The following is an 18,118-nucleotide window of genomic DNA, read 5'->3' as shown; positions in this document are numbered from 1 at the left end:
CAAAATAGAAACACGTCTGTAGAGTTATATATCTGTTGGTGACATTTGTTGAACATTAGGTTACCTTTTTGTTTGCTTAGAATCTTGAGATGAGTTACATATTTGGGCAGAAACATCATGTAGGAAGGACACAACATTCTCCTGTTGAAGAAGACCACAAACAGCCAAAACTATTTACCTTTTCTCTTTATATCAATCTTAGAGAAATGATGCTTAAGAAACTAGTACGATGGAAGTCATCATAATAAATAATTTTACATCTGAATGTATAACAGAAAGAATTTTAAAAAATTTCAGGTAACTATTAATACCATCCTTATGCTGGTGGGTACCAGTATCTTGCATTTGAATACAGATTTCTTAATTTCAAACAAATTTTTTAAATCTGTTATCTCCTTATCAATGAAGCTAGTCAAGAGCATTAAAACATTGCCTAGTTTTTATTTTTCTTTTAGATACTTTTACTGTGCCCAGGCAACTTTTTAAATAACTGCTTTGCTCTTATATGTATGTATATGTCTGTGTATTTAATTTAAAAAAAAGATTTACAAAAGAGTTACAAAGTTAATATAGAGAGGCCCACCAAGTGTGGGCCTCTTGGTGGGGGGGTTCCCCGCAATTGCTCCCAAGGATATCTGGCAATTTCTGGAGACATTTTGGTTTTCACAATTGGATGTGCTACTGGCATCTAGTATGTAGAGGCTAGGGATGCTGCTATATATCATACAAAACATAGACAGTCCCCGACAACCTAGAGTTATCCAGGCTAAAATGTTAATAGTGCTATTGAGAAACCCTGCTCTAACCCAATTTCCCTTATGATATCATGTTAAATAACCACGGTAGACTTATCCAAACAAAGAAATTCAGGTTGGTTCACTTTTTCTACTAATGTCCTTTTTCTATTTAGGAATCTATTTCTCCTTAGTCTGATCCACTCTGTGACACTTTCTCTGTCTTCCTTTGTTTTCATGACCTTGAAACTTTTGAAGGGATTTAGAAGTGTTTCTTACTTGGTACTGACCGCCCCCTGCCCATGGAATATAAGGAAATGGGATCTGTATGGGGGTTATATCTATGACTGTAGAGTGCTGTAGCATTTAAAGGGCGGGGAAGAGAGATAATCAGTGTGGTGAATGGCTCAAGACAGTTACCCATAATATTCCCACCCAAAATGCCAACAGCACACCCCCATTGACACACTAAGAGCTCAAGCCCTTCCTAGTAACTCATAGACAGCGAAATGACTTGTCTCAAGACCACCATTTAGCAGGTAGTAAATTTCAAAATAAAAGCTTTGTTTTTAGAGTTTCAGTCCAGGAACTTTTTCTATCTAACAATAACTGTCTCCATTGAAAATGTAAAGTTTAATATTTTCAGCAAAAATTTTAATCTTTTGGAAATCTTTATTTCTAAGTAGATAAAATATTTTCATTTTATTTGCTGAGGTGATGTGTTAAAGTATGAGTTGCCACCCATTGGAGACTTGAATAAATTTAAAGAACTTGTATTCATGGTATAGTTCCATAGTGTTGGAGACAGAGAAAAGTATTTGGGGCCATAGTTGTGTTGATGGAGTTGTATGCCCTTCCTTTTATTTTTTTTTCTTTATAGTACTTACTTCACACCTCCACAGTGTATGCATTTATTTACTTGTTTATTTTTTGTCTCCACCTCCTTAGCAAGCTCCATGAGATAAAGGATTTTGCTTTGTTTACAGCTGTATTCTATGGCTCTCTAATGGGGAATACCATGAAATTCATGTTTGAACAGTACTTAAAGAGGCTTTATATGGAAAGAATAATACAGGCAAAGTAACTAAATGACTCCCTACATGATTTCTGGCCTTTTATGCCTGAAATTCTATTTGGTATTTGTTTAATTTATATAAATGTTATGTACTACGCATAATATTTTACCTCTTATCTTTTTCACTTGATGGTGTATTTTTGAGATTTATTCTTTTTTTCTTTTTTTTTTTTTTTTTTTTTGAGACGGAGTCTTGTTTGTTGCCCAGGGTGCAGTGCAGTGGCGAGATCTCGGCTCACTGCAACCTCCGCCTCCCGGGTTCAAGCGATTCTCCTGTCTCAGCCTCCTGAGTAGCTGGGATTACAGGTGTGCGTCACCATGACTAGCTAATTTTTGTACTTTTCGTAGAGATGGGGTTTTGCCATGCTGGCCAGACTGGTCTCAAACTCCTGACCTCGTGATCTGCCCCCCTCAGCCTCCCAAAGTGCTGGGATTACAGGCGTGAGCTACCGTGCCGGGCCGAGATCTATTCTTTTATTTAAAAAAATATGTAGCTCTAGCTCAATGGTTGCCACCAGGGGGTGATTTTGTCCTTCAGGGGATATTTGGGAACACCTGTAGCCATTTTTAATTGTCACAACTGGAGGTAGTCCTGATACCTGGTAGATAGAGCTCAGATTTGCTGCTAAACAACCTGGAAAGCACATAGTATCCTCACAACATAAAATTATCTGGCCTGATCGTACTGATGTTGAGAAACCCTGGGCTATTTCTTTCCTTTAATCTGTGGAACAGTATTCCCGTGACAGCATGTACTATATTTACTTTAGTCCCGTACTGATGGACGTTTGGGTTGTTCCAATTCTCTGCTATGGTGACGAGTGCCGCAAAGAACATCCTCACCAGTGTCTGTGTATGTGTGCCACAGGGTTTCTGGTAGCTGCGTTTTCTGTTCTGGGAATCACTTCCAAATGCCATTCCACAGTGGCTGGACTCCTTGCTTCCACAGAGTCACTTGGGATTCCAATTCCATGCGTCTTTACCAGCCCTTGGTATTATTTAACTTTTAAATCGTTGCCAATTTGAAAAGTTTAAAATAGTAGCTCATTTGTAACAATTTTGCATTTCCTGATTGCTAGTAAGACCAGACCACAGGAATCATTCACACCCCAAGCATTCTAGAAAACTGGTGAAAATGTTTTCTGTCCAGCATGCGCCACTTCATTTGGTTTGTCCCTACGTCTTTGATATGTGTTAGAAAACCGCTCATTTTGGGGGACCAGGCTTGCCTGTTTCTGCCAGTAGAGGTCACTGTTCCTCAGTGGTTCTTCACCAGTATGACTTTTGACCTCTCTACCCTCCCAGGGAGTATTTGGCAACGCCTGGAGCCATTTTTGATAGTCAGGACTGTCAGTGCGCTGCTGGCACCTAGAAGTGAGAGGCCACGGGTGTTGCTAAGGCCCTGCAATGCACAAGACAGCTTCCCGCTCCTCCCTCCCCCTTCCCCTCTCCCCTGCCCCCACCAACAAGAAAGAACCATCTGGCCCAAGTAGTAGTGCCAAGCTGGAGAAACCATGGTGTCGTCTTTGAAAGAAAGAATATGACAATCTCTGTAATAAAGACACCTATTATTATTAACAACAACAAACATTTTATTGCAGAAACTGGGGAAACTGGGGAGAAGCATGCCTTCTGTCCCCAGGGAGAAGGCAGGAGCGAATGGGCAAGGGCAAGGGAAGGGCTTTAAGGGAGAGGAGAAGTGGGCCTGGGGCTCGCTGAGTGGTCGGCTGGAGCAGTGGGAAGTGCCCCGGTGGGGCCGGTGGCTGGTGTGGGGGTGGAACCGCGGTCAGTAGGGTGAAGGTGCTGAGGGCTGGAGGCTCAGGAGGTGGTGGCAGGGGCCTGACTCTTGGAGTCGGGCAGCAGGCTGGGTGTGCTCAGAGGCTCATGCCATGAGCCACCTGGCGAAGCTCCTTCCAGGTGCAGGCAAGCCTGAGGCGTCAGGGCAGTGCTAACCGCAGGCCCAGCGCTCCTGCGGCGACCGGGCGCCTGGCGGCCACATATCCTCAGCAAGGCAGGCGGCCGCCAGGAAGGATTGAGACAACGCTGCCTGGGAGTGGGGGCCTCTGCTCAGCGGCCTAGACCCGGGCACAAAGGAATGGGCCACTCCGTTTCTCATCACAGACCTGAAGGCAGATGGCCTGGGCGTCGGGCTCCCTCTGGGCTCGGGCGGGGCGATTTTCATGGTTACCAGGCTGCGGACAGGCTGGTGGGGGTGTGGCGGGCGGTCCAAAGCCACCGCTTCATGTAGGCTAGGCGAGCCTCAGAGAAATCACGCCTGATGTTGCTCAGCAGTGGCAGCCTGTTGGGAAAGCACCTCCAGGCCTCGGGGACCATCTCTCTCAGGACGCGGATGCGGGCAGGCACCATCTCTCTCCGGGATGCGGATGCGGGCGTAGTCCCAGCTGGGGGGAGCGGTGGGGAGGGGCTGGATGCGGACCCAGCGCTTCCCGTGGAAGTAGGTGACCTTGCAGTTCTCCTGGACCTGGGAGCTGAGGAAGGGCCTGGACAGTAGGGCCCAGTGCTTCTGGTGCGGAGGTGGGGGGGTGGGGGCGCGGCTTTCTGGCCCAGAGCCAGCCCAGGAAGCCGCTCAGGTAGCTGCCCATGAGAGCAGGGCAGTGGGTTGGACCTTCCAGTAGACACTGGGCTGCCAGAAGTTTCGGAAATCTGCGGTCAGGGCCAGAGATCAAGTGTCGGGGCTCAGTGACCAGCGACCCTTGGTATCAAAATGTCAGAAAGTGCACGAGGCGCCATGGGCCGGGTACGGGCTGGCCACCAAGTGTAGCATGGGGTGGGAGGCCACGGCCAGGCCAGAGCTTTGCGGCGTGCAGCTGCAGAAGGGGCGGGTGGTGCCCCATGCTGTCTGGCGGACCAAGGAGGCTCAAGCCTCAATCCTTCCTACTCATGGTCCCAGACACTCAGCTCTGGGCAGAGAGGCCTGGCAGCTACCTCTACTTTTGTACCTGACCTTTAAAGACAGAACATAGAAGAATTTCTGCCAGGTCCTGAAAACTGCAGATACCTGTTGACAGAAGGGTGCTCTCTTTGATCAGTGTGAAAATGATCACAATACACTTGGATGCTCTAAACAAATCCTTTACTCATATCAGATACTTCTAGGATGGATGTTAATGTTGCTTTTTGCAATTTTGCTCTTAAGTAAACTGGGAAAGCCATCAGGTTTTGTTTTAGCATTGGCAATGTTGATTTTATGTGGACTTTCCTATAATTTCCAGCCTGAGTACATCCATGTATAGATTGTCTCTCTCTGAACACTATTGTCATTTCTCCCCTTCCACTTTTAATGGTAATACAGAGGAGAGTGAGTCACATTTCCAATTTGCAGTTGAAAAGTCTGTAACTGCAAAACAAAGAGTTCAAAGACTGCTGGTGAATTGATTATAGTGTTTAAGTTGGAGGTTCGTTCAAGGCGATGTAAAAGAAACTTGTTTTTGAGAACTTTTTCTTCAAAAGTACACACAGAAGGTGCCTTTTGTCTTGGCCCTGATGCTGGGGTGGAAGAGAGACAGTAGATGCAGACAGAGCAAGTATTGAATCATGAGGGGGCAGCAGATCCTCTCTGGATCTGAGAGGTGGAAGACTGAATGGGCAGGGCACTAAAAAGAGTTGAATGAGAAAATACCAAAGGTTTCTACGGTTCAGAGAGGGCCAAGCATTGGGGAAACGGGGGCTGTCACCAACCGGTGATGGAGAATGAGATCCCTAATGCTCTCCACTGACTATTATTATTTTTTGGCAGATTCCCTATTATTCCCTATAAGGAATGATCCCCAAGTATATGATTTTGAAACAATGGGAATTTCCTATATAATTTTCTTCTTACTGAGATCATTCTTCATAATGGTAGAAATGACTTTTTAAACATAGCTAAGATGTCTCTTAAGATAGTAGTAGCATCAGAGTGAACGGTTTAATGCCATTTGGTATGATATTCTTCTCATATATTTTTTCTTTCCACTGTCTGCAGAATTTCCCATGTCCTACTTTGCAATGTAACCCAGAGGGTATCATTCTGGTTTGTGGTTACAGACCCTTCAAAAAATCACACCCTTCCTGCTGTTGAGGTGCAATCAGCCATAAGGTAATCACCCTTAAATATGCCTTCTATTAGTCAATCAATTTGCTGATTAATTCAACTGTTTTTAAAAATAGATATTGAAGAGTTTTATCTGTTTCACACATGAATTATTTATTAAAATGACAAAGATTTCATTTTGTTAGTTTCTGTTAGAGATGAGTATAGATCAGTAGTTCTCATCCAGGGGCAATTTTGCCTTCAAGGAGACATTTGGCAATATCTGGAGACATTTGGCAATGTCTGGAGACATTTTGATTGTCACAGCTGGAGGGGGTGGTGGTACCACCAGCATTGAGTAAGCAGAAGTTAGGGACCCAATAGCTTACCTTTTTCGGTCAATATATAGTCTTTACTTTAAAAAGATAATTTTTTTTTAAAAAAAGGTAAAATCATGACTCTCATGCAAACTAAACATTATTACTATCAAAAATTTTATCTCAGTTAATGAGGGCACTAGTAAGATGTTAAATTCTTTTTCAAGGAGACTTCAAGGAACCACCCGTATATAGAAAGTGAGGAATGGCAAAATGCATTTACAGAAGGATGCATCAGTCTATTTTTCAGGCAGTAACAAATTATGTTCCACTAGACACAGTTCATTTGATTTTCTATGGACAAGAATCATTTACATTATGTTAGTTTTCAAGAACTTATGGATTTGCAAAGTAGCTCAAAGACCATAAGAGATGGAAATTGCCTAGAAAGGTGCTCTCAGCAGGACAATCAGGAAAAAGTCCAGTACTCTGTTTTGCCCATTTCAAGTATTTCACAATTTTTCCCGACTTCCCGACAGTTGTACTCCTCCCCTTCTTATGATCGTAAGAAACTCAAAAGTGAAACGAATTCGAGACTTTCAAGAATTAGGAGGATGCAACTTGTATTTCTTTCAATTACTGTGCCTTTAGTATGTGTCCAAACTTCAAATACCACATGTGATTGATGTTGGGCAAAGATATACTCAAAAAATGAGCTCAGGAAATAAACTAGAACAAAACAAAGTAGCTCTCCCCACACAAGATTTACAAGTTACTGAAATACATATTATTATTTTTACCAAGGATAAATACCTACTGGAATAACTCATTAGCTCTCTGTAAAATGTTAACACTTAAGATAATGAGTATATAATCAAATGTCAAAGGTTTTTGTGAACATCATCTATTTCTTTTGCTGAAGCAAAGGCACTGAGGATTTATACCAATTGGAAATGGTTGAATCTGCCCTAACAAGAAAGTTTGAACTAAATTGCTTCTTCACTTTGACCACTAAGAATACTGTTAAGACTCTCACCACTTAGGGAGTAAGAATCATAAATATCATATTTCATGTGAAAAAAGATTTTATTCATGTCTTGTGATCTGTGAGGGCTACAAGGAAAATGAAGGCACTGGGTTAAACCAGTCCTTCAGTTGATAGGAGGAGGAAGAGTGAGTGCTTAGGGTGAAGGTCTGGGAAGTATTAATACATGAATATGTTCACAACAAAATGTCTGTTTCCAGGGTCTTAGCAGGAGAATCTATTTAGGAAGTGGGGATAGCCAATAGAATGAGAATTTATGTCAGGGAATTAGTAGGGCACATCAGGATTGGATGAAAATAAAGGAAACTATACAACAAAGGAAGGATAGAGTGAGAAAAAGGAGATGGTGTTTAGAGAGCAAATAATAGGAATTTCAAGGCTGAAGAATCTAAGTGATTGGGCAAAATAATACTAGTTCCACCTAATATTTGCATACAACTTTTTGGTTCACAAGGAATGTTCTTATGCATCTGTGGCATTTAATAATGACACCAACAGTTTTTTTCGTATTCTTTTTAAGAGACAGAGTCTGGCTTTGTTGCCCAGGCTATAGTACAGTAGCGTGATAATAGCTCACTGCAGCCTTGAACTCCTGGGGTTCAAGTGATCCTCTTGTCTCAGCCTCCTGAGTAGCTGGGACTACAGGAATGTGCCACTATGCCTGGCTAATTTAATTTTTTTTTTTTTTTTTTTGTAGAGACAGGGTCTCACTATGTTGCCCAGGCTGCCCTTGAACTGGCCTCAGGCGATCCTCCTGCCTCAGACTCCCAAAGTGCTGGGATTACAGGCATGAGCCACTGCACCCAGCCAACACCAATAATTTTTCAGCAATTACTATTATCTCTCCTTTATAAATGAAGAAACTGAGGCTCAGGGAGATTAATTGATTTAAGGCCACCATGCTAGAAAGAGAAAGTGGGGACTTGAACCTAGGCATCCTGCCACCATATCCAGTGATTTTTCCTGTTTACCAGAGTACACAAAGAACTGAAACAGACATCTTAGAATTGGTTGGTCATTCCTTTACACAAAGTGGTTAGGGTGAACGTCCAGGAAGTACGTGAATTTGTTCACAAAATGTCTATTTCAAAGGTCCTAGCAGGATAAACTATTTAGGAAGTGGGGATAGCCAACAGAATGAGAATTACAAAATTCTAATTTCAAGTAAAATAATTGAAATGGGCAAAACAGAGTACTGGACTTTCTACCAATACAGAGTATACATAGTATGAGGTAAAGGAGTGACCAACTAATTCCAAGATGTCTGTCTGTTTTAGTTCTTTTGTGAGGGCCTGGCCTAATTCAACACCACTCTTGGCTGAAAGATATACATGATTCTTGATGCCAATTGGTGATTTGAGTGGTGGAGCAGATTTAATATGTACCTGAGCTAGAACTTCCAGTCAGTCTGTGAGATGATAGAATACATTCCAAGCCTAGAGTGAGCAAGTAACAAAGGGTTAACCAACTAGGAAGATAGAATGAGAATGCAGAGCAACTTCTCATTTTTCTCTGAGTTATGTCTTAGCAGTGGGTTTCATTATTTTGTGGAAAAGTTTGTGCTCTCAGATGTTCAATATTAGGTTATGACAAAATAAAATATTCCATTGTTGGATAAAAATCCCTTGTCGTAGATTATCTGGCTAGAGTTCACTTTCACATCCATGAATAATCATGCCACAGCATAGTTATTTATTTACTAAAGGAAGTCTTTCCTGATAGCCTGGTGCTGGCCTGCAGAGATTCTCAAGCTATACTATCAGGCTGTAGACTTGGGCTGTCCGGTACTGTAGCCACCAGCCAAATGTGGTTATTAAGCACCTGAAATGTGGCTAGTCCAAAGTCAGGTGTGCTCACAGTATAAAACATAAGCCAAATTTCAAAGACATTGTACAAAATAAAATGTGGAGCCCCAGCCTGGGCAATATAGCAAGACCCTGTTTACACACACACACACACACACACACGTGTGGTGGCACACACCTGTGGAGCCCCAGCCTGGGCAATATAGCAAGACCCTGTTTACACACACACACACACACACACGCACACACACACACGTGTGGTGGCACACACCTGTGGTCCTAGCTACTTGGGAGGTTGATGCAGGAGTATTGCTTGAGCCCAGGAGTTTGAGGCTGCAATGAGCCATGATCGTTCCTGTCTCAAAAAACAAACAAACAAACATGCAAAGTCAACTTGATACTGATTACATGTTGAAATTACATTTTCTTAGATATATTGGAGAAAAAATACATTATTAAAATTAGTTTCATCTGTTTATTTTAGTGCAGCTACTAGAAAATTTTAAGTCACACGAAGCTCACATTATATTTCTGTTTTCCAGGGCTGCTCTAGAGGTAGACAAAGGCAGCTTGCATAATATGAATTCAGTAAAGGTCATAAAATATCTCCAAGGACTCTCCAGTTTACAGTTAGAAATTCACTTATTTGGTTTCAATTAAATAAGTCTTTGCTACCAACCTCTCCTTAACTGCCACCACCACTAAAAATGCAGATATTTCCTAGGAAAAGTAACATTTTTCTAAGCTTTTGAACTCCTAAATCATTAATGTCTTTAGTCCTATGGAACTACTTGCAATTTACTGAACAAGTCTTACTTTACCTTGTCTCCATTCCTGTGCTCACTACATACTTTGGTCTAAAAACTCCTACTTGTCCCTCGAAACAGAGCTCAAAAATGGCCTCCACAGCAAAGCAGCTCTGACTTCTCACAATGGTGTACTTGGCCCTTCCCTCTGCTCACACTGTGCCCATATTTGCCTCTTTCACAGAACATTTTGTACCACACTGTGGTTGCGGATCTACTGATCTGTCACCCTTCTAGACCGTAAGCTCCTTGGTACTTTAATTTCACGTTGTATCTCCAGCATCTAGCATGGTATTTGATATTTAATAAGTTTTTGGCAAATGCTTGTTGAATTAATGAAAAAAATATCAAGATCAAGTTGGTGAATTTGAAGCCACTCCTGGTTCATGTTTTCATTTTTGCTTCTGGTTTTCTTTACTTCTCCTATTCATCACCCATATTTTACATGTAATTTTACTTTTGGGGGCTGTGATATTTATGTAAGCCACCTTAAATAGAGCTTTGTCATTCTAATCTAGATGCTACTCACACAGGACAGGTGAAACCCAAATTGAGGCTTTGCCCATGAGGATTCTGGGCTTTGCCCAGGGAAAAAATTCAAGAGAGAGCCAGAAGTAGAAGAAAACAACTTTACTGAAGAGGCAGTATTATAGCTCCTGTGATGTTACTGCTCTGTGACTGCTCCTGCAGAGCAGGACTACCCTGTAGGCAGAGACTAGCAGCTCAGGGCAGTTTTGCAGTCATATTTATACCCACTTTTAATTACATGTAGATTGAGGAGCAGTTTATGCAGAAATTTCTAGGGAAGGGTAATAACTTTGGGGTCATCACGTCATTGCCATGGAAAGGGGTGGTAACTCCCAGGTGTTGCCATGGCAATGGTAAACTGACATGGCACACTGGTGGGCATGTCTGATGGAAAGCTGCTTCCCCGCCACCCCCTAGCTCTGTTTTAGTTAGTCCTCAATTTGGTCCAGGGTTAGAGCCCTACCTCCAGAGACGAGTCCCTCCGTCTACCTTACTACCTCTCAGGAAATAAAACATGGTGGACAGAGCTCAAAGCTCAGGACTTCTGGACATTCACAACAATGGGGGCAGCAGTGGATACATGGGTATCCCTCTGGCAGCTAGTGTTGTAACTTAAGAGAAACTATGGCATGATTGCCCTCAGCAAACTTTTTAGTCAACTTGAAGTCTCCTGCCAGGAGGATGCTTCGTTTATAGAGATATTTATAATCATGGAGAAACAGGTTTGTACTTTGTCTTAATAGTTTTTTTTTCTGTGTTATTTTGTTTATTTTTAATAATCATTGCATTTTAGAACGAACAAGAACCGGATCAACAATGCCTTCTTTCTAAATGACCAAACTCTGGAATTTTTAAAAATCCCTTCCACACTTGCACCACCCATGGACCCATCTGTGCCCATCTGGATTATTATATTTGGTGTGATATTTTGCATCGTCATAGTTGCAATTACACTACTGATTTTATCAGGGATCTGGCAACGTAGAAGGTAAGATATTTAAAAGGAGTGATTGAAAGAGCATTTTCTTATTTCCTCATGACTTGGACAAATCAGGAGAGGATTTTCCTCTGGCTGAAGATAATGCCTTAAATTTGAAACTTTGAAAAAATTGGTGATTTTCAAAAATATCACTTATGCTCTTTTCTTTAGATATATTTTAGAGTCCAGTGTCCCTTACTTAACTAGGCTCCTTCCATGACTACCTTTCCCTCTATTCTGTACCACATAAATGTTTCATATCCAGGCTTGATTTTAATATCTGTGTTGTGATTTTGTAAGCTAGATATAAGGAGCTAAACAGACTTTTTGGGTAGGCAGAGTTCATCTTTGGTAGTCATCCACATCCAAATGCCAGCAGTTTCATAGTTCCATGCCTCCCTACCTTGGCTTACCTCTTCTTAGCCCAGTGCATGCAGGCTACCATCTTGTCCTAGATGCCTTTCTACTGTTTTATACTTCCTTCCCTTTGATGGACACTCATCCCTTGTGTGCCTATGATATTGAATAGAGCTGTGTTGCTCATGGCCTTTAAATCAACTCTCAGCATCAGACATCACCTGGAACACTTGTTTAACATGTAGGTTCCTTGGCCCTATTGCAGACCCACTAAATTAGAATCTCTGAAGGGATGCATTTTAATGAATACTCAGGTCATTCTTATTCATTGAGTTTGAGAGCTTTCAATTTAACAATTTATAGGTAGAGTTTCACTTATTGAGTTCATTTACCTAGATTCTGGAGGCACTTGCAAACTTCGATGTCTAAATTATTGATACTGCTTCAAGAGGGAATTTAAGACCTGTGGGGAAGTTACTGAGGTAGTGGAGAAGAAGAGGAGACAGGATTTCTCAGCATGATTTTGTTAACCAGTACCTCTAATCCAGGGGGGAAGATGGAAAAATCCTCAGCTTTTCACTAGACTTTAATGCTTGTAAACCTTCCTTTCTGATACTAAGGAAGAATAATTCTGGTAAGTGGTAATTACAGTGACATGCAGTTGAAAATAACAGGGGCATGGTTTTTAAAAGTGTTAGTTCTTACATGGGACATGTGGGATGTGTTTGGCTAAGTAAGTATGTGTTTGACTAAATGCTCCTCTTGAAGTTTACTACTTTCCATATGTTTCACCCTAGTAACTAGCAGAAGGTAATAATTTTAAATCTTGGGCTTTGTAATTTTATTCACAAATGATAAGTAAAATGCTATGAAATAAATATGGTTTATGTCTATTCCTCAAATTAAATTCAAAGATTAGGATCAAGTTACACTTACCTGATTTTTTTGATGATCTTGGCATGGCATGTAATGCAAAGAGACTTGGTACAAGATGTTCATTTGGTTTTTCTTTTGAAAATATTGAGAAATATTCTCATGCAATGCTTGAATACCTGTGCTTAATGTTTTTGTTTTGTATTAATCTTGAGATGCTGTGATTCTGTGTTCCAACAACTGTAACATTAGTGAATTCACTCCATCTACTTGGTTTCTAATTTCCTCACTAGTACAGTATAGTGTAGGAGTTAGAAGAATGGACTCTGGAGATAGATTGCTTAGACTCAACGTATTTATCTCTTAGGTTCTGCCCTTGTATATAATCCATTAACTGTATGGATATCAGGAAGCACAGTGAGTCAGGGAAACTGAGCTTAGGAGAATATAATTTGTGGTGCTAGACTCAAGCTGGTTAAGTTTATCTTTACTGTTTGTGAATAGATAACTTTTCTAGAGTGACAGTGAGGTGTACTGGAAATAATTAACTTGGTGGGATAAAAAGGGTTAATACATAGAGTGCTTAGAGTGGTATCTGGCACACAGTGAGTGCTCAATAAGTGTTAGCTGTTACTATTATTTTATGATCTTGCCATTTGCTGGCCTTTCAGCTAGTTTGTGCTGGGATCAGCTATCTCTTTCCTTCTGAGCAGATTCTGCAGTAATATAATAATTGGGTGTGTAGCATCATAATTTGTTGCCTTGGAGAAGTGAAGCTGTTGTCACAACCTTGCCTTCACAAATTTATTTCATGTTCAAACTGGGAAAGCAGATGGACACATCTCTTGTGTAAACCGGGAGAGCATCAATAATTAGCAAATATAGTCAGGAAAATTATGACAACCTTCTGAAGATAAATTGTTTGTTGTGTTTTAAGTTTGACACAATTTGTGGTGGGTGTCTCCTGGACAAAATGTTGCTTCAAATGTGAGGAGAGGATGCAGTTTGAAGTGGGGAGAGCCCTGAAAATTGCAATGAAAGCCCTTTCTAATCATGGAAAAGATAGGAGTTGCACCCAAAACCTTTAGTTTCGAGGAAGACAGTCAAAGGAATGTTCAACAATCTAATCCATACATTAGATAATAATGAACATAGTTTTTGTGGTACAGAATCTTAAGCTTAGAAGACCTGGAGGGACCATGGGATTATCTAAGTCACCATTCTGCTTCTATGGAGAAGAGTGCCAGAGTCATCTAACACACATATATATATCTAAACTTACTATTGAGGAAATTTCTCAGCAAAGCTTTAACAATTCTGTTATCTTTGCCAATAACACCATTATATTAATTATTCAGGGACAGTGAGTGGCAAGTGTGCAACCAATGGAGCCCAAACTAGGTAAACTCAAATACCAGCTGTGCCCTTTACCTGTATAATCTTAGTTGAGTCGCCTGATTTCCAGAGATCTCAGTTTCTCCATCTGCAACAGGGAGATGATGTTTCACAGGGCTTTCATGAGGATTGACTGACATAAATGTGTATAAAGTACCTAGGATATAGTGTGCACTAAATAAGCAGTAATTATTATTATCCAAGATCAGCTTAAGCCATTGCTATGATTAAGAGGTGCTGGGAAAGGATCTCTTTTCCACCAAGATATTGTGGAAAATATCTTGGTATTTTCCATCATACTGTAGAAACTTCTCCAATTCACCAACTCATTGCTTGGGATTTTATTAAATGCTTGTTTTATTTTATTAAGGTGTTGTTAACAAATAAAAGTTGTATATATTTATGGCATATAAGGTGATGTTTTGATATATGTATATATTATGAAATGGCTAAATCAAATAATTAACATATAAATTCAACTTATTTATGTGGCATTTGTCTTTCTGTGCCTGGCTTATTTCATTTAGCATACTGTTCTTCAGGTTGATCCGTATTGTCACAAATGTCAGGATTTCCTTCTTTATAAAGGCTGAATAGTATTTCATCGTACCACATTTTCTTTATCCATTCATTCATTGATGGACACTTAGGTTGATTCCATACCTTGGCTGTTGTGAATAGTGCTGGGTTGAACATAAAAGTGCAGAAATCTCTTTGACATAATGGTTTCAATTCTTTTGGGTATATACCCAGAGTGGGATTGCTGGATCATATGGAAGTTTATTTTTTATTTTTTGAGGAACTTCTGTACTGTTTTCCATAGTGGCTGTACTAATTTACATTTCATGCAGTAGTGTACCAGGGTTCCCTTTTCTCCACATCCTCATCAACACTTGCTATGTTTCGTCTTTTTGATAATAGGTATTCTAACAGGCGTGAGGTGGTATCTCATTGTGGTTTTGATTTGCATTTCCCTAATGATTAGTGAAGTTGAACATTCTTTCATGTACCCTTTGGGCATTTGTATGTCTTCTTTTGAAAATTTTCTATTCACATCCTTTCCCCATTTTAAAATTGGGTTGTTTTCTTGTTATTGAGTTGTTTGAGTTTCTTATAAATTTTTGGATATTAACTCCTTTGCTGTGCAGAAACGTTTCATTTTGATGTAAATCCCATTTGTCTATTTTTGAATTTGTTTTTGTGCTTTTGGGGTCATTGCCCAGACCAATGTCATGGAGCTTTTCTCCTATGTTTTCTTCTAGTAGTTTTACAGTTTCAGGTCTTAGGTTTAAGTCTTTAATCTATTTTGAGTTGATTTTTATATATGGTGTGAGACAACAATCCAGTTTCATTCTTTTGCATCTAGATATCCAGTTTTCCTAACACCTTTTATTGAAGAGATTGTTCTTTCCTCATTGTGTGTTCTTGCCATCTTTGTTGAAGATCTGTTGACCATAAGTGCATGGATTTATTTCTATCCTTGCTATTCTGTTCCGTTGGTCTATGTGTCTGTTTTGATGCCACTACCATGCTGAATAAACACTTTTTTAAAATGCAAATAATCCTATGAGGTCTACTGGTCACCACAATAGTGGTGAATTGGTTAACCAGCTCTCTGAAAAATACCCTGATTTGTAGCATTTGCCAGTTTCCCATCAAGGCTGAAAAATTCTGAATAAATACCCTGACTTGTGACATTTGCCAGTTCCCCATCAAGGCTGAAAAATTCTGAATAAATACCCTGATTTGTAGCATTTGCCAATTTCCCATCAAGGCTGAAAAATTCTGAATATTTAGCAATCAGCCTTTGAAAACCTGTACCAGCCAGATCTAGCACACCATTACAGCTGCCACCTCTTTGTGAAATACCTAGAATAGGTTGCTTCTCTATTGCCCTCTAGTTGAGAATAGCAGTTTGTGAAAATGAGAGATTTGTTGAAGGAAAGAAGTTGGAAAAGCTATTTTTAAAATTTGGGGCAACAATTAGGGAGCAGAACAAGTGGGAAGGCAACCAAGATGAACTGCATATACTTCACAATAATGTCTCTACTAGATTTAGTGTCTAGCCACAGCCTAGAAGTAGATGTGTTAGTTATATGGTCAATTTTATGATGGTAGTGATAATGATGATGGTGATAGTGATAGTGATGGTGATGTTGGTGATGGTGATGGTGATGAACTTGATAATGTGATGTGTGTTTTAATAGAGCCCTAAACTAAGACTCTTGGTTTTGGGTTCCAGTCTCAGGCTCTGGCATTTGTTAGCTGTGTCCTTGAGCAGGTCACATAAGGAAAATGATGATAATATTTTCTTAAATAGTGTAATGATGAGAAGACAAAATCAGAGAATATACCTAGTGGTTTACATGCTAGAAAGTGCTATATCAATTTAAGTTACTAGCATGACCATAAAAAGCAGTTATAAAGTGCTAATTTTATATAACATGGAACTTTGTAGTTTACAAGGACAGTCATGGACACAGCACTGTTTCAGATTTACATGTACATACTAGAATTGATGTTGAATCCAGTATATAAATAGACTGTTATAATATTAGACCTTAGTTGGATCTAAGATCACAACTGGGTCTTAGGAAGGGACCTTAACAATGATCCAAATCCAACCCTCCAGAAACCAAAGCCCAGATAAGTAAAAATATTTTATTGTTTTATTGACCATCCATTCCGTGATAGGAGCTATAGTATGTATTGTGGATGAGACAAACATAAATAACATGGATGGTCCTTGCCTAGAAGGAGATTGTAATCTTATAGTAACAAAGCCAGGTCAAAGACTTAGGACATAGAGCCCTAGCTAATGCTCCCAGCTGAGTAGAGTCATTAGTAAATTTGCTTGGTTTGTTTCTAGTTATACTTATATTCCCATAAGGTCAATAGTAAATAAAAATGCATTTGGATTTCCACAGATCTTGTTTTTCACACAAGGGGATGTGGCTCAGTCAACACTTTTATATCCTGAAACCATATTCTTATAAAGTCTTAATTAAATGAATAGTCTTAAAAATAGAGGTGTAAATAAAATGAGTAATGTCATAGCGAATATAACAAGTGTTTTTCTTTGCTGTTCTTAAATATACATACCTGATAAAAATCTAATGTAAGTGTGTTGAGTAAAGCCTGGGGAGAGTAAATAGAGTTCTAGGTCAACTCCTTTCACCAATCTTGTTTCATTCTGAAAGACAAGTTACTCTACGTATTTGAGTGTCAGTTCCTTCATGTGAAAAACAGGGATGAGGCACGTAGTCATGGCTGAGTGGTTAAAACGATGGATTTGGAAAACAGTGATAATAAAATATGCATAATATTGCAGTAAGAATTAAGTGAGATGATGCATACAAAACACCTAGTCTGATTTCTATCATGTAATAAATACTTAATATTATCATTAGCATTATCATTGCTATTATATGGCACATGTAAAGCAACTTGCCTACAGTCACATGGTTAGAAAGTAATAGTAACAGGATTTAAAACCAGATAGGTTTGATTTCAAAGTCCATCAATCTCACTGTGCTACAATGCCCACTCAAATCATTCCAGTAACCCTATTTCCCCCCAGAATCATCCAGAGCAATTCTGAGGACGGTCTCAATTCCCCAATAATTGATTCTGTCCTGTTTGAAAATCATGTTTGTCTGTCTTTTATTGTCTTTCTGGCTATTCTTGGGTCTTGGCTCTTTAGCTCTATTTTTTTTTTTTTTTTTTTTTTTTGAGACAGAGTCTTGCTCTGTCGCCCAGGCTGGAGTGCAGTGGCAAGATCTTGGCTCACTGCAAGCTCCGCCTCCCGGGTTCACGCCATTCTCCTGTCTCGGCCTCCCGAGTAGCTGGGACTACAGGCGCCTGCCACCACGCCCGGCTAATTTTTTTGTATTTTTAATAGAGAGGGAGTTTCACCGTGTCAGCCGGGGTGGTCTTGATCTCCTGACCTTGTGATCTGCCCACCTCGGCCTCCCAAAGTGCTGGGATTACAGGCGCGAGCCACCACACCCAGCCTCTTTAGCTCTATTTGTTTATTTATTTTTTTAGATGGAGTCTCCCTCTGTTGCCCAGGCTGGAGTGCATTGGCGCGAACTCTGCTCACTGCAACCTCCACCTCCCGGGTTCAAGCAATTCTGGTGCCTCAGCCTCCCGAGTAGCTGGGACTACAGGC

At 40.3% G+C, this 18,118-nt stretch overlaps 1 protein-coding gene across 1 annotated transcript in view; it reads left to right on the top strand.

Moving 5' to 3' along the window:
• CLTRN (collectrin, amino acid transport regulator) overlaps positions 1–18,118 on the top strand; it is a 37,698-nt gene that overhangs the window by 14,458 nt on the left and 5,122 nt on the right. Inside the window, exons 4-5 of the mRNA XM_002831415.4 lie at positions 5,795–5,908; positions 11,137–11,331. Of these exons, the coding sequence (XP_002831461.1) occupies positions 5,795–5,908; positions 11,137–11,331 (309 nt within the window). The remainder of the gene's footprint in view (positions 1–5,794; positions 5,909–11,136; positions 11,332–18,118) is intronic.

Source organism: Pongo abelii, chromosome X (genome assembly GCF_028885655.2).
Source record: "Pongo abelii isolate AG06213 chromosome X, NHGRI_mPonAbe1-v2.0_pri, whole genome shotgun sequence".
NCBI lineage: Eukaryota > Metazoa > Chordata > Mammalia > Primates > Hominidae > Pongo > Pongo abelii.
The sequence above is the reverse complement of the archived record's forward strand: the minus strand, read 5'-3'. Positions and strand labels throughout refer to the sequence as shown.